At 45.7% G+C, this 23,839-nt stretch overlaps 1 protein-coding gene across 9 annotated transcripts in view; it reads left to right on the top strand.

Annotated features, from left to right (window-relative positions):
• KAZN (kazrin, periplakin interacting protein) overlaps positions 1-23,839 on the top strand; it is a 712,848-nt gene that overhangs the window by 552,605 nt on the left and 136,404 nt on the right. For 8 of the 9 annotated variants that reach the window (XM_073317160.1, XM_073317161.1, XM_073317159.1 and 5 more), the window contains one exon: positions 19,533-19,724. In XM_073317160.1, coding sequence (XP_073173261.1) covers positions 19,533-19,724 — 192 coding nt within the window. Of the gene's footprint in view, positions 1-4,743; positions 4,843-19,532; positions 19,725-23,839 lie in introns of those variants that run through there. The other variant, XM_073317167.1, reaches the window with a different exon arrangement.

Here is a 23,839-nt window from a genome sequence, read left to right as displayed (position 1 = left end):
ATAGGACTTCTGGTTTGAGGGGTTATTAATTTTCAGGAGCTAAAAAAAATCCTATGTAAATGTCCCACAATCAGGGGTTTTGCAGGGGAGGGGAGCTTTTCCTTTGCTTTGAGAAGATTTTGTTTGTTTTTTTAGGTAAAAAGAAAAGGAGGACTTGTGGCACCTTAGAGACTAACCAATTTATTTGAGCATGAGCTTTCGTGAGCTACAGCTCACTTCATCGGATGCATACTGCTGTAGCTCACGAAAGCTTATGCTCAAATAAATTGGTTAGTCTCTAAGGTGCCACAAGTCCTCCTTTTCTTTTTGCAAATACAGACTAACACGGCTGTTACTCTGAAACCTTTTTTTAGATGTTTCCCAAAATTCTTGTCTAAATGGGATCTATTTTAATTTGGATTATATGTGTAAAAATGTCTTGTGTGTGTGACTGACTCCCTGGTTTAGCATTTAGTACGTTTGTCCCTGGTGAGTTTTAACGTAGTACTGTTTGAAACAGTACTATGTTAAAGCACCTTAGGAAACCTTTAGTGCTTATCAGCCGAGTCTTCACGGATCCGTTAATGTGCTACACCTTTAGAAATCACACCCCCATAGTTGATAAGCAATTAGATACAAGGCAAGGAGCAGGGACATCGCCTATGTAAACAAAGTGCACTGGGAATGGGGTGAAGTCAACAGAATCTCAGTAACCATTTCTGATGTTTTTCATTGTTTGACTAAACCCCAATTTGATTTTTTTTTCTGCTCTTGGGGGTGTTTTATTGGTGTTTATCAGTTAAAGCCTAAAATCAGAAGCCCTAATTCTGCACTGAAATCATGCTTTCTAGATTCCGAAGGTACAAATGCAGCTCTTCCTTTTGCTCACACGGATTGTAGGGTGCAAAACATGGATTTAGAGGGGGTGCCATGCACTGTCTTGGGTAAAACTGAACTCACTGCAACCCCAAACCCCCCTCTCTCTCTTCCCCTCCACGGCCCCCTAATGTCCTTCTCTCTGTTTCTCCGGAGGCATTCATATGTCTAATTTTTTTCCCCAACAATACGTTTATTACGTTCCCTCCAAAATACAATTTTTGCCTGTGACTCACAAATTTTCTAACCACTCATCTAAAACTCTTTTGTTTTAGGTGGGGACGTGTGATTAACGTATCCTCAGTTACGTTAATTGAAGGGTGAGTTGTTCACAGCCATGAAACTCAACGAGGTCTGTGATTCATGCAGCCATTAGGATCGGAGTTTAACTGTACAAGGCTGCGGAAGGGAAATTTGTTTGCGGAGCTTGTGACACAGGAACCCATTGGGCAAATGGCCCCAAATTCGGATCTCTAAAGCTACCCTGTAGCAAATGGCCCCAAATTGCAAAGCATTCTGCATAACTGTTCGGATTTTAGAGCACTTACAAGAGTCAAGACTTAAGCACATAAGATGAAGGGAATGGAAACCCTCTAGCCAGTTTTTCTGTAGTGGCCCATGCACACTGTACAAATGTGTATTTTCTTAAATACTGTTCTCAGCTTGGGTCCCCCAAAGATTTAGTGGGTATCATGCTCCATAATGGGTAAAACTTGACAGACTGAGACCATTTGAACCCATATCACATCAATAGTTTGATCTCTAGCACTACACAACCCCTCCGCCCTCCCCACCCCCCCCAAAACCTAGAAACTTTTTGAAAAATGGCTATTGTTTTAGGGCTTATATCTCTGCAACCCCTGCCTCAAATACGCCAAATTTAGATCATTATCCCTGCCTTGTGGCACACCAAATTTCAAAGGAATCCAGCTAATCATACTGGTTTTAGAGGGTGTGGAAAGGTCAACCTTTAAACAGAAGTAGTGATGCACCACTTCAATAGCCAGCATAAATGGAGTAAGTAGGTCCGATTTCAATACACTTTTGGACCCAGATTCACTAAGGTATAGGCCTAATTTTAATCACATGTGGTGAATGGTGTATCTCATGTGCTTAAAAAGAACAGGAGTACTTGTGGCACCTTAGAAACTAACCAATTTAAATTTAGGCGTCTAAATAATTGGATTGCTTTTCAAAAGTCCCAAGCCCCCAGCGTCTCCCATGGAGATCACTGGCAGCTGTTGGGTGCTCAGTACTTTTTTTAAAATCAGGTCATTTAAGTGCCCATATAGAAATTTTAGGAGCCTAATTTTGGGTTACTGGGCCATGTGCATAAGGATAAACAGGGAAATAGAGGCATAAGTGATCTTCTCAGTTTGGTTTGGGAGAACTCCTCAACTTCACCAATTTTAAAGGGGAAAAATCCCTCTTTCTAAAGCCTAGTTCTTCTTATAATGTGCTTCATGCAAATAAAATCACGCTGTTCTGTATGATCTGTTAGCCTCTGATTCCAGTTATAATGCAACAGGAACCAATTACAGATGTGTGTTGCTTCTGGTAAGTGCAATGGAAAAATGCTTTGGAAAAATAACTGAAACCATTTAACAGTTTGTATCATTTTGATCAATGAATCCTGGCCCGACTGTGATTTATTAAAAGTTCAATTTATTCTGTCCGTGGCCTGCCTGACACAGCACTGACTGATCTGTAGTAAGTGAAAATCTTTAGTGAGGAAAGAAGCACTGACGGCGGCTAGATCATGTTAACATAGAGTTTTATTGAAATACAAAAGGAGCGTTGAACAGAGGGGAAAACTAACCTCTCCAGACACTCAGGGCTTGTATATATCAGGGATTCTTGGCCAGAAAGGACCATTAGGATCATCTAGACTGACCTCCTGCATAACACAGGTCATAGAACTTCCCTAGAATCATTCCTACAGCAGATCTTTTAGAAAAAACACTCAATCTTAATAATAAAAGTGCCAACGATGGAGAATCCACCATGACCCTTGGTCAATTATTCTACTGGTTAATTACGCTCACTGTCAAAATTCGACACCTTATTTCCATTCTGAATGTGTCTCGCTTCAGCTTCCAGCCATTGGATAGTGTTATACTTTTCTCTGCTAGATTAAAGAGCCTATTATTAAATATTGGTTCCCAGTGTAGGTACATATAGGTTGTATTCAAGTCACCCTTACCTTTCTCTTTGTTAAGATAAATAGATTGAGCTCTTTGCGTCTGTCGCATGTTTTCTAATCCTTTAATCATTCTTATGGCTCTTCTCTCAATCCTCTCCAGTTTATCAACATCCTTCATAAATTTTGGACTCCAGAACTGGACACAGTATTGCACCAGTACCAAATACAGGGGTAAAATAACTTTCTACTCCTACTCGAGATTGCCCTGTGTGTGCATTCAAGGATGAGATTAGCTCTTTTGGCCACAGCATTGCACTGGGAGCTCTTGGTCAGCTGATTATCCCAAATCTTTTTTCAGAGTTGCTGCTTCCCAGTATAGAATCCCCCATCCTGTAAGTGTGGCCTACTATCTTGTTCCACTGTTGTCAACCTGTGGAACTCTTTGCCAGAGGATGTTGTGAAAACCAAGACTATAACAGGGTTAAAAAAAGAGCTAGATAAATTCATGGAGAATAGGTCCCTCAATGGCTATTAGCCAGGATGGGCAGGGATGGTGTCCCTAGCCTCTGTTTGTCAGAAGCTGGGAATGGGTGACAGGGAATGGATCACTTGATGATGACCTGTTCTGTTCATTGCCTCTGAGACCCCTGGCATTGGCCACTGTCAGAAGACAGGATACTGGGCAAGATGGACCACTGGTCTGACCGAGGATGGCTGTTCTTATGTTCTAGATGTAAAAGTGTTTGTTTAGCCATATTAAAATACATACTGTTTGCTGTGCACCGTTTATCAAACGATCCTGATCTCTTTGAATCAGTGTCCTGTCCTCTATTTATATTCCCCCAAGTTTTGCAATTGGGGTCAAACCAACAACCACCCCCCCACCAAGTGAATCACACCTAACTCTGCAGGTTTGGGGTCCCAGCTCTAAATACAGCCGCTGAGGCACAAGGCCAGGAATTACAGAGTTCAAGGAGCCTGTTCTCCCCTCCATTACCCCAGTTTTAAGCTGGTGTAGCTTGCTAACTTCAATGATGTTTCACCTGCATTAAACTGGTGTAATGGGGTGGAGAGTCAGGCCCCTGGGATACAAGGCCAAATCAAACAATGAGGGAAAGAAGCACATGCAAAAGAGAGAAAAAGAAACAAAAAGCAGACACAACCCATAGGTACCTCCAGGCCTGGGTTCCATGGCCTACAGGTGACCTCTGGTCTTTCCTTCACCAAACACTGGCCCAGATTGACTTCACTCTGCTGACTCTTATTTTATACCTTTTCCCCAGCTTTTCCTCCTCTTAAAAGGGCAACGCATTGTCACAGAGCCCATCTCTAATTTTAGCTGTGAATTAAAGCTATTTTCCCCAACTGAAAACCCTCTGGGTCTGCCACAGAAATGCCAAAGTTTGGAGACCTATTTCTCTGTGGTACAAGAGAAATAATATGTGGCTTAGAGAACCGCATCTGTTGTAATGAGATCTGGTTCTCCTGGGTTTGTTTTGCGTGCTCTAATCAATCATTTTCCAAGGAATAACTAATAGCTCTTGTACTAAGTACCTCATATAATTACCAGCTGTTGCAAAAATAAAAGAAATTGCATCATAGTTGTTACCGGGGAAAAGGTCTGTATTTTAAAGGTATTTTCTCCACTGTGTTTCCGTCCTTGGTGGTTATTTGTGATGGAAAAGCTGATTGTAGGATTTTCAGTGTGGGAGAGAGCCGGTCGGGGAACAACCTCTGGAATAACAATGGCTGTTGTAGTTCTGCGTAAAGTTCCCTAGCGGAGCTGTTTGGGAGGAAACTTGCACAGCCCCCGCCTGTATTATGCTGACTCCATCCCATGTATGGTAGGTCTGGCTAGTCTCCACATAAGCTTGTGCTAACCTTTAAAAAGTGTGAATTCAAACTGATACGTTGGCTGTTTCAGTTGCCTGTCTGTGTGTGGATACTCATTTTGGAATGGAAGTGGCTGAGGTTGGTTTAGCTCAGGGGTTCTCAAGCTGGGGGTTATGACTCCCCAGGGGCTCGTGAGCTATCAGCCTCCACCCCCAAGCCCTCGCTTTGCCTCCTGCATTTAAAATAGTGTTCAATATAACAGTGTTTTTTAATTTATAAGGGGGGTGGGGGTCACACACAAAAGCTTGCTGTGTGAAAGGGGTCACCAATACAAAAGTTTGAGAACCACCGATTTAGCTGAATTTGGTAACAAATCAACCTTTAGAAAACCAATTTAGTGAATTAAATAGGTGCAAGTTTGTGTGTAAACCAGCTCAAAGTCCCTCTCGTTACTGAGTGCTCAATGCCTATTGAAGTAAATGGGAGAAACTTCACTGGCTTCACTGGATGTTGGGTCAGGCCTTAAATTCACCCAAGACATTCTAAAATATATTATCTGGTCTAAGTTTGGCCCTAAAATATTTGACGACCTTTTAAATATATTTGTGCATTTTCAAAATGGCTGATGACTAAATCGGTTCTTCTCAATGTATCTAGCCTCTCTTTGCTGGAAATTCTTCAGTAACCGTAGTGTGGGAAAATTCACTAGAAACAAGCTGTTTTTCCCTGTGGCCCATACCCAGGGATCAACTTCCAGATGACAGCTTTGATTGCAGCATGTTTGGATATGGATGACTGCTACTTGTGTTCTCTTGAATGATCCCAAATGCTGGAATTTAGGAGCTAAATTCACGCCCTTGAGAAACTGTAACATTGCATTGGCAGGATATCACAAGCTGTCACATCGCCCTTGGACGCTCGTTTATGGTAGTTTTGCTAGGAATTCAAAGAGCACTTTGGATGTTAATGAAATCCCCAGTCCAAAGCTCGACTGTTCCTAGTTAGTGATTTTATTGCTAAATAATTTACAGAGCCTGTCCTTGCCAATTTTCGTAAGGGAAACATTTAAAGTATGCAAAACATTTTGTCTTCCTGAAGCAGCTGCTCATTTGGGATGGAGAATAATCCAGTGTGCCCCCTCTTCTCTCCCCCCCCCCCAGTATATATCCCTCAAAAGTTGAAGTACAAAAGTGGCATGTGTACTGTACAAAGAAACTAACTTTCAAGATGTTTTAGAGCAGTGGTTTTCAACCTGTTCATCATTGTAGGCCACAGGTTGAAAACCACAGCACCCCCCAACTCCCCTTCAAAACACCGTGCCCAAAATCCCCTATGCTCAGCACACCCACCCAGAGAGGGGCCAGGAACAGAGCCCTGGGTGTAGGTCTGGCAGCCAGACCCTGGGACCAGGCAGCAGCCGGACCCGGATTTGAGTGCCGCCATGCGGGGTGTGGATGGGCAGCTGGGACTCCCAGCGCTGGGCCAGGAGCAGAGCATCTGGAATGGGCCAGTATCCAGGACCCACAAAGGGGGGCCAGGAGCAGAGCCCTACCTAAAACTCATGGGTGCTACAGAACCCCGGCAAACCCCTAATTCCCAGTGCCCCCCAACCTACCCACTCTCCTGCCCTCTGGCACTCAGAAGTGTTGGTGCAGGCTGCAAGACAGTGTCTCCCTCTCAGCCAGCCCCGCCCCCTGCCAGCCCAGAACAGCAAATTTTCAAAAAAAATTTTTTTAGCACACAGCTGGGCCACATGCGGCCCACAGGCTGTGGGCTGAGAACCACTGCTTTCAAGAGATTGACAACTAAATCTTCAGTGGGTCTTTGCTGGCATATTTTTTCTCTTGTTCTCCATATTGTAAATAATGATGACTGGCAAATCCATCTAGTCTACCCTCCCACTTGTGTCACTGAGGCCAAGAATTTAGCAACATTCAAGCAGGGAAGGGACCTTTCTATGGCTAGTAAGTGTATCCGGAGGTATAAAAGTTAATATTTTTTTAAAAAAAAGCTCATAAGGCATATAAAACCTCCTGGTTCAGGGTTTAAACCAATCTCTGACTCTTCAGGGTTAGGATCAGACCTTAATGGAGGGACAGATTATGCCACATCTACTCTTGGGTGGTTATTTGTAAGTTCCTCTGAACCAGCTGGTGCAGGCCGCTGCTGGAGACAGGATACTGGGCTAGAGGGACCATCGGTCTGATCTTGTCTATCCAGGCCTCGTTCATCATGGTGGTTCCTGAGAGCCATATAAAGATTATCACCACCAAAATAGGTCTGTGGTCTCATTTCTTGTCAGTGGGACTCTTTTTGTTTACTTTTCCCTTCGCATTAATCTCTTCTTCCTCTTCCTCCCATAGAGATTCTCCATCTCCCCACTCAGATCATCTCATACCCAGGAACTCAGTTTTGAAAACGTTAAGATCACATCCTTTCCTCCCTCCCCCTTTTTTGTCCAGTTTCCCCTCCCCACTGCCCTTCCTGCTGCTGTTAATGAATTGCTGCAGATGCATGCCAGTTCGCTGTCACCCCCCTGAGTGACAGTCCCTAGTGTCTATTCCACCCATCTCCATCTGGGAGCATCTCCTCTTCCCTCTCAGCAATCTGGGACAGGAACTTCCAGAAACCAGCTGTTTGACTGTCATCTTGAGCTCTGGAAACCTGCTGCTGTGGAATTACTGGTGCCCCTCCTGACCTGACATGCCTGCTAGAAACAAAGAAGGGAGGTTTGGGGGGTTTTTTAGATCACTCAAGTGCATTTCCAAACGAGCCTTGAATGCAAAGAGATTCAAGCATGTAAAAAAAAATGTAATTACAGATATGTATATCAGTATTACATGCGGTTTTCTGAAGAGCAAATATCCTTCTACTTAAGCTTCCAGTGAGTGGGGAAGGGAAAAACTTTAGCTTGCAAATAAGAATCTAATTTTAGTTCCAGAGTTTTTGAATTTCCATCCTTTTTATTGTAAGTTTTTAAGTCTACATCCACCCACAGCCTTGGTTCTTCCCAGCCCCGAGTGAACTGTGCATAGCTGTGTTTCTAGTATCAAACTCTCTGTATGAAACCATGTTGCCTACAACATTTTTAGAAAATAAAACTTTATTCAGGCTCAGGAAGATGATTGATATGCAGCACATGCACATATGCGAGCAAGTCTGTGATGAAAGGTGCATTGAGAGAGTAAGCAGAAATAGAATAATGTGGGATAGAGACTGCTTTTTGAACAAAACGTATATTTAGAGTCTAGAACAAAGACTCCACAATGCATGGGTAATATGGATGCTGAGCTGGATAATTTTTGTCTAGTATACAAAAGATTTCAGTGTTTTTTTTACATGTGTTTTGTGACTAATATAGATTGTGATTTTTTGGCTCCAAGGCTGAGAGTTTAGTGAATGCAGCACTGGATTTGGAGTTGCGAAACCTGGGTTCTGTCCCTGACTCCGACGCTGACCTGCTGTGACGTCTTGGGCAAGTCACTTCCCCTCCCCGTGCTGCTTTTTCCCTCCCCGCCTTTGTCTGTCTTGTCTACTTAGGCTGTGAATTCTTTGGGGCAGCGATTGTGTATGTGTGTGTGTACAGCACCTAACATAATGTGGTCCTCGTCTCAGCTGGTGCCTCTTACGTAAATAATTAATCATGCTCTGCACCTCTGGGATCCGTTATCATCGGTAGTCATCCTAAAATCAAATCTTCTTTCCCAGTCCAGCCGCACAGGTTTAAAATAAAAATGCACAGCTGTCAGCATTCTTTATAACTGGCACCCAGCGAAAAAGGCCATTGCAATTTGATGAGATACCTTGAAAGGATCATTTACTGCACAGTTTAATTAGAATCAGTTTCATAGATACATCTGTAAAATTAACAGGGGAGGGGGGGTGGGTGACAAAACCAAAGGACTTGTCTATATGGAGAAATTGACCAGCACAGCTATAGCCAAATAATTAGTCCAGTCAATTTCCCCACTCAGACAAGTCCAAAATCAAAGGAACCATCCACTCTTTTTTAGTAAAAGCTGGAAACCGCTATCAGGCATCATAGAGGTATCTAGAGAAGTACAATCTATGTTGTATATTTCCTTAGGAATTCCCTGTGCCTTTCCATGGTTGGGTGCATCTCTCCTTCTCCATCTCCTGTTGTAATGACCCTTTTCAAACAATCAATAGATTTGTGTGGCTTATAAAGATTACCCTAACATGAGAAGACAATGGCAGGCCTGCCTGCTGTAATAAGCGTATCGTCTTTGTCTGCTGGTAGCCGAGGCCCCGCTCTGCCTAGAAAGGAGGCTGTGTTATGCCCAAAGCTTTGGGCATAAATCAATGCGTAGATCATGAGATGGGTACCATCAAACACAAATGAAATGAAATGTGAAGAAGGTCCTGGTGGGGTTAGGAAGGGCCCAAAGCAGTGATGTGCTGGAGAGGACTCTTGGGAGCAAGCCCCTCTTAAAAATGTTACTACCAACTCCAACCCAGCATGGTCTAGTGAGTAGGGTACTGGACTGGGAGTCAGGTGACCTGGGTTCTATTCGTGCCTTTGGCACTGAACTTGGATGACCTGAAGCAAGACTCTTCCCTTTAATTGCCTCTGTTTCCTTTCCGCTTCATCTCTCTTGTCTTTAAGACTATAAGCTCTTTGTGACTGTCTCACTAGTTCTTTGTATGGCACCTCCCACAGTGGGGCCCTGATTTCAGTTAGGGTCTCTAGGAGCCACCACAGTACAAATAATAAATTGAAGGTGAGCATAATTCCTCTGCCTCAGATGGAGTTACCTCTATCTATGTCAGCTCATCCCAGCTGTCATCTCCAGAGCTCTTAACATTGCTTCTAGCAAAGGCAAACATTTTGCTTCCAGACCAGATTGCACCAAGTGCCAGGTCCAGAGGCCTTCTCCTCTCCTCTAAGAAGGTCTTTACCCTGCCTCCCCTGCCCCTGTCTGAAATGCCACAAGATGAACTTTGTAACTCTATTATCAGTAAACACCATACAGTTTTCAGGACACAAAGCATAAATATTTCCAGCCAGTTGCACTTGGTATCATCAGTTGGTTTCCCAAATGTTTTTGTTTAAATGAAAGGAAGAAACAAACTAATACATTTCCTAGTTCTTTAACGCTTTTGCCCATGGGCGTGATTCAAAGTCAATGAGAGTCTTTCTACTGACTTTAGGGGCCCCTAGATGGCGCACAGCAAGCACCTGTACCCCAGTATACTGAGGATAAAGGAAAGCGGGGTGTCCAGGATTTAAAATATTGGCAGTACGTTGTTGGTAACGGTGGCATTGGAATTTAGGACTTTTTGGAGGGTGGTGGAAATTGTGAAAAGTTTTGCACTGGCCCTACCCATTTCTGAAGAGTGGCAGATGCTGTTTCTCATGTGTTCATTTGCAGAACGTTTGACACCAGGCACCGATGCAGCTACGTGTTCAAGACCCAGGGGGGGGTGGGGGGGTTGGTTAGCAGGGGTTGCTCATCACTCTTGTAGTGGCAGAGATCTGTCTAGGTGCGTGCCACCTAGTTACCTTTGACCTGCAGGACCAAGGAATTGCGTTTTCTGTCTGTGTGGTGCTGCATTGCAATGGTGTAACACTCCAGATTGGGGGGGGGGGGAGTGGTTGCAACACATGTAGACGTATCCAAGGTAGTTTTAATCTAGCTAGTACATGTACCTGTAGCAATGAAGCCAGGGCACCACAGGCTTCCACATGGGCTAGCGCCCAAGTAAGCACCCAGGATTGTGGGCAGGCTTTTCTAGCCTGTGTGGAAGCTGGTGCATCTGTGACTTCGCTGCATTGGTACTTGGGCCAACTAGATTAAAGGTGGATGTGGGCAGTACTTAGAGCCCTGAGTGTTTGGTACCTCTGCATCTGGGAGAGGAAAGCAGCATGCCTCTACACGCACACAATCCGTACCCACATAATCCACTCTATATGGTCCCAATCCTGCAAACTGCCTGGCGCCCTCAAGTCCGTAGGACGCCACCGCTCGCTGGGATGTGGGTCCTGTTTTAACAAGGCACCCCCTTGTGGAGGTGAATGGTACCCTGACTCGCTGAGAGTTTCCTGATTGCGGCCTGCGGATTGCTACGTTGCCTTCTCCTATTAGTGCAGGGCCGGTCTCATTTGGTGTAGGGACTGAGGAGGGGGACACGAATGCTTGCCAATGAGACTCCAAGGACAGCAGTTGAGCAAACATTTCAGTTTCTCTGTATGTGATACACGCCTGCCCCTGCAGTTGTGTCTCTTGCACCGAGAACTGGTTTGTTTTCAGGGAAGGCAGGATATGGTGTTTTCTGGCGAAAAATATGTCGTGATGGCAGATCTGACTCGCTGTCGGGTAACAGGTAGAATAGTTTGCTTCTGGCTAATTACTTGCAGCCTGCTACTTAGCAGGACAGTAGAGTGGTGTTACGGCCACAAAGCGTGTTCATACATTTCAGGTCTAGCTTAGCAAATGTAAGAGTTTTGGTTCTATCGCCGCTAGTGATTGGGATTTTAACTGAGGACTTCATGAACCTCTACAGGCAGAGCTAAAGGGCTGAGTCTCCAAGGTGGGAGCTGTAGCCTGCTTGTTTCCTCTGTGGATCAGGCGCCGAGGGTGACGCGTGGACAGAACAGTGGGTTACACAGGTGTAATGAAGGGGGAGAAGTGATGCCACACGAAGCAGCCTGAGGCCGGAGAAAATTATCTCCTACCTATAGCCTAGTTCTCGGTTGGAACAGAGCAAATGGGCATTTTTTAAAATCTTTTCAAAGTGAATGTAGCGCTGGTTGAAAGGTGCTGGCCTGTTTAAGTTCTGGGATGGCAGGCAGAGTCCATCAGAACAACAGAAGACTTCAGGTGAGGAAGGGCCACAAGACCCAGGACTTAATCAAGCATGCGGGACTCAGAATGCAAAGCCTGGGATGGGGTGCGGGTCATAGGGTCAGAAGGAGGGGACCACAGCCAGCACTGCAGACTCATCCCTTATACCCACAACACAATTGGTAGTGACAGCGTCAGTGTGAGCCTCCCATCCGTGTGCCAAAACCCCACCATGGAGGGACCACCTCAGTCCTGGGGTTTCGTCTGAGTGCACCCAGATAAGATTGCCAATTAGTGCTAGTTTTGCGCAGGCTTGGGGGTGGCTGAACGGAGACCTGCCAGACTCATCACACACAGGCCACCCAGAAACCACCTGATGTTAATGGCCTTTTGTCACTACTGACCTGGGGGGGATTTTAACCTCCTCACCAAGAGGTGAAAGGTTCGGGGATGGGGGGTGGATTTTCAAAGGCCCAAGTGGCATTTAGTTAATGGGAGTTAGGCTCCTAGCGCCACTTAGTACCTCGTTACCATGCAGTTTCCCTGGAAATAAAATGCCCTTGATTTGCAAGGATAGCCCAGCTTAATTAAATGCTAGTGGGAAAAGCAGCAAGGGTGAGACTTTGTAATGACCAGAATGGGTTGAGAATTGGGCATTTCGAATTCCAGGGGCCAGCGTTCTCCTCTGAGTTACACTGGTGTAAATCTGAAGGGGGACCACTGAGGTGCTTGGAGTGACTCCAGTTTCACTCCAGAATCTGCCCCCTAGTTGGGAGTTTTGCTCCTGGAAATGTGTCGCAGGCAAAACATTCTCTGTGTCTCCAGGAGGAGGGAGTTTTGCTTTGCAGCTGGGCAGACCCATTGAGTAGATCTCTGTTTACGAGTTTGCACTGTTGTAATTGGATTGTTATTAGATGAAAAGATCTGGCTTTATTAATGCTAATCAGGGAGCTGGTGAACTTTCTCACTTGAGTCCTGCCAATCGCTGTGTTAATGCCCCATTGATAGGTCCCCAGAGGCTGGGGTTCAGTTGTTAAGGACACCAGAGGATTCAGTCACAAGACTGGCAAGCCTGCTGTTAAAATATGCAAACTCTCAGGTGGAGCCAGCCTCTGTCAAGCGTTCCATTGTGTCCCGGGCAAGCGAAATAGCCACTTTATCTGCACGAGTTGTCAGGTGATACTTGCCCTCCGGAGCGTGTCTAGTAAATCCCCCACTTCTGTGTTCCAGGCACTGATTCAGCCAGTGGTAGGTTCTTCTTTTTCACAGATTCAAAGGCCAGAAGGGACCACTGTGAACATGTAGTCTGACCTCCTGTATCACAGGCCAGAGAACTGCCCCCAAATAATTCCAGGAGCAGAGCTTTTAGAAAAAGTCCAATCTTGATTTAAAAATTGTCAGTGATAGAGACATTACCGTGATCCTGGTAAATTGTTCTACTGGTTAATTACCGTTAAAAACGTTTCAGAGTAGCAGCTGTGTTAGTCTGTATCCGCAAAAAGAACAGGAGTACTTGTGGCACCTTAGAGACAAACTAATTTGAGTATAAGCTTTTGTGGGCTAAAACCCACTTCATCGGATGCATAGAATGGAACATATAGTAAGAAGATAAATTGTTTAGTCTCTAAGGTGCCACAAGTACTCCTTTTCTTTTTAAGAAGATATATACACACATACAGAGAAGGTGGAAGTTGCCACACAAACTGTGAGAGGCTAATTAAGATGAGCTATTATCAGCAGGAGGAAAAAAAAAAACTTTTGTAGTGATAATCAAGATGGCCCATTTAGACAGTTGACAAGAAAGGTGTGAGGATACTTAATATAGGGAAATAGATTCAATTTGTGTAATGACCCAGCCACTCCCACTATGCCTTATTTCAGGTCTGAATTTGTCTAGCTTTAGCTTCCAGCCATTCGATCGTGTTATACCTTTCTCTGCTAGATTGAAGAGCCCATTGTTAAATATTGGTTCCCCACATTGATCCTTGTAGACCGTAATCAAGTCACCCTTTAATCTTAGAATCATAGAACCATAGGGTTAGAAGGGACCACAAGGATCATCTAGTCTAACCCCCTGCCAACATGCAGGACTTTTTCTTTAAGCTAAATAGATAAACTCAAGGAGCTCAATCACTATAAAGCAGGTTGTCTAATCCTTTTATCATTCTTGTGGCTCTTCTCTGAAGCCTCTCAAATTTTTCAACACACTTCATGAATTGTGGACACCAGAACTGGACACAGGATTCCAGCAGCACTTCCACCAGTGCCAAATACAGAAGTCAAAAAAACCTCTCTACTCTTACTCAAGATTCCCCTGTGCATGCATCCAAGGACCACATTAGCCCTTTTGGTCACAGTGTTGCATTGGAAACAGATTATCCACCACGGCCTCAAATCTTTTTCAGAGTCACTACTTCCCAGGATAGAGTCCCCCATCTTGTAAGTATGGCCCACATTCTTTGCTCCTAGAGGTACACATTTATATTTCGCCGTATTAAAACGCACATTGTTTGCTTGTGCCCAGTTGACCAAGCGATCCCGATCACTCTGAGTGACCTATCCTCTCCATTTATTTACCATTCCCCCAATTTTTGTGCATCTACAAAGTTTATCAGGGACGATTTTGTTTTCTTCGAGGTCATTGATAGAAATAGTGTAGGGCCTAGAAAAGAGCCATGTGGACCCCACTAAAACACACCCTCTTGATAAAGATTCCCTGTTTACTGTTACAGTAGACCCACAGTTGCGAACACCTCGGGAATGGAGGTTGTTCGTAACGCTGAACAAAACATTATGGTGGTTCTTTCAAAAGTTTACGTCTGAACATTGACTTAATACAGCTTTGAAACTTTATGCAGAAGAAAGATGCTGCTTTCCCTTTCTTTATTTATATTTTGTAGTTTACGTTTAACATAGCATTGTACTGTATTTCCAGGCGGTTTTGTTGTGGTTTTTTTTGCCTCTGCTGCTGCCTGATTGCATACTTCCAGTTCCCAGTGAGGGGTGTGGTTGACTGGTCAATTTGTAGGTCTGGTGTTCGTATCTCTGAGGTTCTGCTGTACATTTTGAGACCAATCAGCCAGGTTTTTAATACATTTAATGTGTGCCATGCTAAGTTTATATCTGTTTTTAATCAAAATGTTGTGTAGTATCAAGTCAAATGCCTTACAGAAGTCTTAGTATAATATATCAACGCTAGCACTTTTATCAGCCAAACTTGTAATCTCATAGAAAAAATATCAAGTTAGCTTGACAGGATCTACTTTCCATAAACCATGCTGATTTGTATTAATTTATATTGCCCTCCTTTAATTCTTTATTAAACGAGTCCTATATCAGCCACTCCGTTATCTTGCCTGGGATCGATGTCATGCTGACAAGCCTATAATTAGCCGAGTCATCCCATTTATCCTTTGAAAGAAAGCTAATGTGCCAATATTTAAAGTCTTTTGGAACTTCCCCGTTGTTCCAAGACTTACGGAAAATCAGCATTAACTGTCCAATGAGTTCCTTGGCCAGCTCTCTGAAAACTCTTATATGCAAGTGTTCAGGCCCTGCTGATTTTAAAATGTCTAACTTTAATGGCTGATGTTTAACATGCTTCTGATATATTAGTGGAATAGAAAGAGTGTTATCGTATGATGAGACTAAACCGTGTGTTACGTACATGCCTCTTGGCTTCGTTTTGTTGTGGGGAGCAAAATGCTTCCTTCTGAAGTGACATTCTGTTTAATTCCTCGATATGTGTAGCGAGTCAGGCTTGCTTCTGGGTTAAGTCGGCAGAAACTCAGGTGCAAGAGCTGGGCAGAAAGTCTGCCTGGATAGACGGCCTGATCTGTCACAGCGGGACAAGGGCACGTGCAAACTCTGCTCTGTTTGGAGGACCAGAAGTGAAAGTGGGCAGTTCTTGCAGGCTCCATGTGTCATCAGTGCACTCCCCTGGGAGTGAATCATCCTGAGACACACCTGCCCCATGCAGATACTAGAGTGTGTAATTTGTCAGTGAGGCTGGCTCAAGCTGGATAGATTAAGACATGTATGGTTCCTTGTTCCACATTGTATAGTGACATTGTAGTTCAGTGGGGGACAAAGAGACAGGACCCCTGGGTTCTACCATCCCACTCGGACACTGACTCTGTAAGACTCCTCTCTGCTTTATTTAGCCCATCAGTAGAGCCCTGCGTTCCGCATCCAATCCACAGGCCATGTTTGTGGATATAAAGCGGATGTCCACAGATGTGCAGGTCGATAAGTACAATTAGTATTACGTTGGGGCTGCTGCCTCTTTAAAGATGTGGATCAGTAAGAAGGCCAGGGTCTCTGGTCTGAATAAAATCCCTTGAAATATTTCTTGCACGTTTTATTCCTGTATGTAACACGTGGATATTTATGGTTTGGAGTCAACTCTTCAAAACCATATGAACTAGCAACACTCCTCTCGCTCGGCCTAAGGAAACCAAATTGCTTCTGTGCTGCCCACAGAGGCACCATTTATCGGGGCCCATTATTTACTCTGGGGAGCGAATGCGCAGTATAAATGTAGTCAAACACTGGTTTAGACAGGGGTTTTCTGTTGTCATGACTAAAGTTGGGTCTGAAGAGCAAAGTCCAGCAGTTTAAACTTGGGACAAATGTCTGCTTTTGGAGGGGTTTTGATTGTCCTACGAGAGCCAAAGGAATCCAGGTTCTGGGTTGGTGATCAGAGCAACCCGTGATTCTGTGTATCACGCGCAACGTGTGCCTCTCTCTGTCTTGCCCTCTCAAGGCCAGCAAGAGGACTAGATAAGGAGCTGGAGGCTCCGAGCGGGATCAGACAGCCCTTTGGAAACACGGGGCGGGTCTGCTCCCTGGAAAGCTGCTTTCTAGAGACCGGGTGGGCTGAGCAATGGCACAGTGTTGGTACCTCTCATGACAGGCTGATATCACAGGGTTATCCTTTTAACGCTGTTGGCCAGATGGTCTGGTCCTTGAACAGGAGGGGCAGGCGGGGAGGGGAGAGAAGCCGCCTTTTTTTCCCCCTCTGTACTCCCTGTCCAGGGGCCAGCCACATCTTCAGTCCTCGCACTCCCTCCCCCTTTCCCCTACCCTGTGCTTTGGCCACCTCAAGTGGATTAGGGAGAAAGAAGTGCTGTAGGTGCAGCTAACTGGACACACAAGGAGCACACCCTCAAAGATGCAGCCGGAGCTCAGGGGAGCTCTGGGAGGCCTGGGGCCGCCGGCACTCCCCGCGGTGCAGCGTGGCTCTGCGCCAGCTGCCTGTTTCGCTGAAAGCTGGTGGTGTGCTTCGGTGCAGCTCTGTGGAGGCCACGCACAATTTCCGGCCGCAGAGAATTTGGCCTAAGATTTGCACAGACGAAGGTCTCGGCAAGAGCCCGGAGCTAGTCTACCCTTGCCAGAGCCGGCTGTCAGCGGAGGAGGGAGATTTGGCAGGTCAATGGATTTTCAAAAGAAGCAGGCGACGCAGGTATAATCTCTCCCTGGGTGACCGGGGGTGACCGCTTTGAAGCCGCAAACAAAATGTCCTTCCCGTTCCCCACCATGTACATTTTTTTTAAAGAAAACCCACCCTCCTTTTTCCCCCCCTCCCAACTGTCCTTGTTCGGCTCTTATCTTCCCTTCATGCCTTGTTTCCACAGCGGTGCTGTGGTGAGGGGTAGATACAGCACTTCAGTGCCCTTTTTAATGCGGGACTCCACTCCGGCAGTCCAATGGTGGCAGAAAGCTGGCTGGTCTAAAAATACCGGTTTGGCAGGCACCGCATGGCACCTAAATACAGGGGACTGTAGAGTTTTAACTTCTGGCTCCACTGGTCTTCATGGCAACATTGTTATTGGTGGAGTCGGCGCTGGAAGATTTTCGGCTGTGCTCTTGAATATGCTCATTGATTCCTGTTTTATGTTCGTGCTGCTGTTCTAGGAGTGACCCTGGGTCAAACTGGAGTTTGAAAACATGCCCTGTTGAAAGTACGACTGCTTGTTTGGAGGGGTTATTTACTCCATATATATATTGCTTAAAAAAAATATATATTTCCAAAGACTTAGGTGGGGCGAACCCAGTGGGTGTAAGGATAATGGAAAGCGAGGGCAAGTAGGTCCTAAGAACAGTAGAGCATAATGCATTTCTGAGTGCGGTGTCTCTGAATATTTCATCTGTAACCAGCAGTGATGCGAGTCTCGTCTTGTATTACATACCCCTTTTAAACAGCAGTAAGCATCTTCGCTGTTCTCGCTCCATATTGCTGTGATAATGGTTCAGAAACTAGCCCCCTACAGTATTGTCTGGGATTCCATTATTCAGCTGAGGAACAGATCTGCTCCCGTGTATCACTTTAACCTTTCGATGTATGAGGCTCGCTCTCTCTCCTCCCCCACCTGCATACACACTTGCAATATTTATGACAATGGATGCACTACAATGCTCCGGCAAGCTGTATTTGGCATCCGTCACAGCCCAAAATGCATCATTTTACAGCAGTTTGTCATAATGGCTTCTCATGAGTCTCTTTAAAGATGCATATTTTGTAAATGGCCTATGGAGGATACTTCATCTCTGTTGCCTTGACTCTTAGAGATGCTTCTGGATAGCATTTGGTTGGGTTTTAGTTGGCCACCAAATGGTTCTGAATAGAAGCAGCTGTTTTTCTAGAGCCAATCAGAACCTCCTTTCCTGTATACACATGAACTATGCAAAAAAAAAAAATAATAATAATGGAGTTTAACTCGCAAGGACTATTTCTGAACTTGCTTTGTTAACGTTTCAGGATCCTTGCCCTCTGCTTCCATACTTGTAGGGATAGTACTTTAAGGGGCTAGTGATGTTTAGTAATTAATGTAGAAGAATTAGATACAGACAACAAGGATTGAAAGCTTTAAAACTTTGGTTTTTGCCCATAAATGAAAGGAGATCCCCCCCCCCCCCCCAAGATCTCTCAAAACACCTTTGCTAAGATTTCTTGGGCAGAGTTTGAGCACATGGGTGAATGTAAGCAGAACCTGCTCGCAGTGAACTTAGATACAGTGAAACTCAGTGGAGTAGATCGAGAGTTGAAGGCAACATCTACTGAGAACCGGCTGAGCAATTGCTTTCTCTAGATATTGTGGCTATAGCAAAAATCATTAAGGAACAGCAGGGGCCTTAAATTAGCAGAATTTAGAGGTAATGGTCAAGATTTTTTTAAATGATGGATGATTTTGGGGTAACCAGTCTGAGAAATCTTAAAGCACCCTGATTTCCAGAAGGTAGGTCCTCAGCCCTTTCTGAAAATCCGACCCTTTTTTCAAGCTGCTTTAAGTCTGGCATCCAAAAATAAAGACGCCCCAAATCACCCATCAGCCTTGAAAATCTTTGCTAGTGCTTCTCCAAGGGCTGAAATTTCCTCTCTGATCATGGCTATAAGAACTGGCAAAGGAACAGAATAGAAACAAGTTACTGGCGGGAGCTCTCTGAGCTCCCTTCTACTGGTTCCATCCCTCCTCTGAAAAATTCTGATGTCAAGGGTGCATTTGCTCCACCACATTCATCTTTTTAAACCTATGGAGTAGCCCCTGGGTGACCGTCCAAAATATCTTAAGTGCTTTGCAGTGTGCAGATTGCAATCTCCCTTATCAAATTACAGTGAAGCATTTCTACGGAGAATACAATTGACTTCACTGCCACTGCACTTCACCTGTGCCTCTGGCACCATGTATCTAAGCAGGACAAACAGGTTAACCTGGGGGTGCTGTGGTCCCACTCAGTGGCATTGCGGGGGCTTGAGAGTTGCATGCACAACGCCAGTGCTGGGTTCTTTTCACCAGCCGGGTTTCGGCTGTCAAACTGCCCGAGCGACTGAAAACCTGCCAGAGCCGAAGAGAGCAGCTAGTCACTTCCTCAAATTGTGTTCTCTCTTCCTCCAGTGCTGTTACGAGAAGAAGTGACCCAGCTTCAAGAGGAGGTTCACCTGCTCCGACAAATGAAGGAAATGCTAACAAAAGATCTGGAGGAGACGCATGGCGGCAAGTCGACAGAGGTTCTCTCCGCCACTGAGCTCAAACTCCAACTGGCCCAGAAAGAGCAAGAGCTAGCGCGAGCCAAAGAAGCCCTACAAGGTAAGCGTTAAACTTTCCCTTTGTCTTTGTGCCCAGGTCTTTCTGTGTCCTGTTGTCTGTGCGTGGCTCTGTCACAGGATCTGTGCTTTACACACTGTCTCTCTCCTCCCTTCTCTTTCTCCCTCCCTCTGTCTGTCTGTCTCACATCCTGAGAATCGTCCACAATATTTACCAAAGAGGAACAAAAAGTTGCCCTTTTCATTCTGATCACAGGGTTTATAGTCACCCCAGAGCCTTCTGCCTTTATCTGCTGGGGTCAGAAGCAACCGGGCTGCTTCTTAAGGGCTTCTAGTTTAGGGTGAAAGGGAAGTTGTTTATAAGGGCCCAGGTGAAATGATTTCACTCCCACCAAAATTCTGTCCCATGCTTCCAGACTTAGCCCGATAGACAGGCCTGAATTTCTCTGCTATATAGTGAACATTCACTGAGCCTTCTGCAGCCTCTCCAGCAGAGAGCTTTCTCCTTGAAATGGATGGTGTCCCAATGACAATTATCCATGTGTGCGCCTGTCTGCATCCCACCCCCAATGCCCTGTTTCAGCATTACATGATGGGCGTAGCCATGAATGCCAGTGAATGTCAGGAAAGCTGCAGAGCCTTAACAAATTATGCACTGATGCCTTGAGTTTCAACCAGGGCTTGGTGAAGTGATGGGGGCAAAGGGGCGGGGCTGAGTCCAGCTTAGCTGAATCCCTCAGGCTTAGTTTTCTGTTTCCCTGGGTTGAAATAAATCATTCTGCTTTCTTATTTCCTTAGTTGTTTCTTTTCTTCCAGACTTTTGCCTTGCTTTGTCTCTTTTGAGATGGAAACCGGCATGTGTGTGCGTGCGCGTGTGTGAGACTGACTTGGGTGGCCGGTGACCCATCCTAGCAGAACTGAGGTTTTCTTAATAGAGCTGGCTACGATTCCTCCTCTTGACAGGTTGTTCAGGACGTTGTACCTTTATTTGTGTCTCTAACCACTGTAGATTTGGGTGATTTTTTTTTTTTTAAATTACAATACTGTCTGTGAGCACGGTCACCCTGTAAGTTGGACAATGTGCTGCCAATGGCAGAATGACCAGGAATGGCCATGACCAACCTGCATACGAATATAACCGAGGACATGTTGTCGTTCCTACTCTTGTCCAGAAGATCACCGTGGTCTCTTTGCAGAGCTGCTCTTTGCCTCCTGTGTGAGATAATAATGGGATCGAGCTAGCCACAATGGCTACTGCTTTCCAGCTCACAACACTTGTGAGATAGTTTAACCTGGAAAATTATATTATAAATCCCTTCAAGTTTCCTCTTGAAGATGGCAGTGAACTTGCTCATGGCTTTGCCTTTGTCTCCTGGTGACTTGCATGGCTTGTCTGAGTATTAGAGAGAATGAGCCTATATCTCCAAATGAAAACATTGATAAACTACTACTCCAGTTTACTCAGCTTGTGAACTAGGGCTCAGGGCTAGTGTACGCTTGAAACACTGCTGCAGGACTGTACCTGCTTCACTGTAGCCACTCACTCCAGTCTCCTGTCACTGTAGTTAATCCACCTCCCCGAGAGGTGGCAGCTAGTTGGCAAAAGAATTCTTCCATAGGCCTAGCACTGCCTACACGGGTGTTAGATCAACTTAATTGTGTCACTCAAAGGTGTGGGTCTCACACCCCTGAGCGACATAGCTGGTTGACTTAACTTTGAGTGCAGACCTGATCTAAATCCTCTTCTGTGGCTGCTCTAAGCCCTTAGGTAAGGTTGAAATAAAAGATTTTGCATTTGGATTTTCAATGCATTGAGCTGCACTGTTAAAGGGGGTGCCGTGTTATTTCTGATCTTGCATAGGCTGTGATGTTAAGAAGCACCAGGTGGGGGGAAAAAAATCTGTGTCGTTTCTAGATTTGATCCTACTACACACAGGGACGTAAATACTCGGCTCTGAAATTCCCCTTTAAAATTAGACCACTTTGTAAGAAAATATTATTGGTTGAAACAACAGAACTTGTGAGGCTCAAGGCATGCAGTATGGGGATCACTGTCCCTACCAAGGATTTACTGTGTCGTGATGCTGCTTGGTCCCTTAAGAAGAGTGGTGATGATTTAAATGATGGACACAAAGTGGCAGTCTAAAGCAGCAGAGGGACCGACAAGAAGATCTCCTAGGATGTTTTAGCCGCTCTAATTCGTGGTGTGAAAACCAGCTCAAGGAAAATACAAGTTGCTCCCTTTAGTTTGAGTTGGATCTCTGGCAGATGTGTCCCCAAAGCAGAGGGACTGAGTGTCATACAGGAAGGTAAGCGGGGGAAAAATGACAAAGACGTTGAAGAGGAAGAATTAAAAACTCTTGAGGTGAGTAAGGGTCTGTCGACACTTGGCGTGGGGTGTGATCCCAAGGTCAAGGGGGTGAGAGTCCAAGATCTGGTCGAGCTAGTGCCCAGAAAATAAAATGTAACCACAGCGGTACAAATGGCAGCTAGAGCAAGCCACCTGAGTTGGTACCCATCCAAGGTGCTAGGTCTGTATTCAGGCAACTCGCCCCTCCTACCACTTGCACTGCCTTGGTTACTCTATATTTTTAGCAAGCCAGCGTGGGTATGTCTCCTCAAGCTGAGAATCACTTCCCAGCCCGAAGTGCAGACATTCCCTATCTTGTCTTGGAGATTTCAAGGTCAAGTGCACAGCGGCTGGCCTTATCCCAGCCGGGGAAGCAAACCAACTCCCTCTGAGTGCCAGAGGTGCAGCTAGGGACACGAAAGCTGAATGCTGTTGCCGAAAGTGCTTTCTACCCAGCTACAAAACGTAGGGGATAAATTGCAGGCAGGTGTAATCTGAATGCAACTGGCATAAAAGGAATTTATGGGCCCCAAGTACGAAAAACTACAATCTGTGGCTGTTGTTGGTTGTTTAGGGGAAAACCAAGCAAGCAGCAGCTGTCAGGCAACATCTGCTAACGCCACCGTATCAGGCCTGTAGGAAAAGAGCAAGAGAAGAGTCACACCAGGGATGGATGAATCCCAACTTTTAGACTCCGAAAGATGCTCAAATAATCCCTAACAGCACAGTTACCCCCCCTTTGGCTATGAATATTTTTTTATTCTTGTGTAGTGTCTTCTTGTTTGAGACACACTTGCAAGCATGAATTAAACCTCACAATACCCCTGTGAGGTTGGGAAGAGTTATCCGTGTTGAGGGGGAAACTGAGGGCGTGTCGGTGCTACGGGCCATAATGTAGATGCTTTCTGCATCGACAGATGGCTGTTTGCATCGACTTAGCGATGGACAAGAAACGGCATCTGATCCCGAAGCAGCTACAGCACATAGCCCTAAGGATGCTGGCTAAGCATTGCCATGAATGGCATACCTGGCATGGAGATGCTTACTGGTTGCAAAAGACAGATTGCAAAGATGTGTATGGGACAGAACACTACCCACCGACTTCAGGGCTCTGCCGTTTATTGCTGCTGTGGTTTTTCACCAGCCTGTTTTGAGCAGATGGATGCAGTCCCTTGCATCAGCAGTGTGTCATGAACCTTGTTAGCACTCTATGTAGAACAAGTTTTCTCAACCTGTGGGTCACGACCTAAAATCGGGTGGCCAGAATGTTTCAAAGGGTCACAGGGTAGCCCTACTCCCGTGGGGCTGGCTGGGCTCAGCTGCCCTGTCCGGGCATCATGACCTCCGGGTAGAGCCCGGCGCGGATACACAATTTATGTCCGTCAGCAGCTCACCACGCTAGCATGACCAGGGACAGCTGCCGGTGAGCCTGGTGCCTGCCCCATGGGGCAGGGCTGGGGGCAGTATGGCCACACCGGAGGAGCTGCCTGGGCTGGGCGTTGGCTCCTCCAGCACCGAGGCCCGACGTGCTGCTGATTTTACCGCTGTGGTTCCTGCCCGGTCGTTGGCCATGGCCCTGCTCGTCTCACTCGTTGTTGCTAACGCCCTGCAGCTCCATGAATATCCGCTTTATATCTGTGGATATAAATTGGGTATCCATGCAGGGCTCTGCCTCTGGGGTCTCAGTGCTGCTCGGGTTTCGCACAGCCGCTGCTCTGTCAGGATGGTGGGGGGCCAGCCAGGCCAGAGTTGAGTGGGGGATGCTGTGACCCCGTGTGCCTGGTCACAATGCCACTCACTCAAATTTA

This window comes from Lepidochelys kempii, chromosome 18, assembly GCF_965140265.1.
Source record: "Lepidochelys kempii isolate rLepKem1 chromosome 18, rLepKem1.hap2, whole genome shotgun sequence".
Classification (NCBI taxonomy): domain Eukaryota; kingdom Metazoa; phylum Chordata; order Testudines; family Cheloniidae; genus Lepidochelys; species Lepidochelys kempii.
Note: the sequence above shows the minus strand (reverse complement) of the source record. Positions and strands in the feature narration are given on the sequence as shown.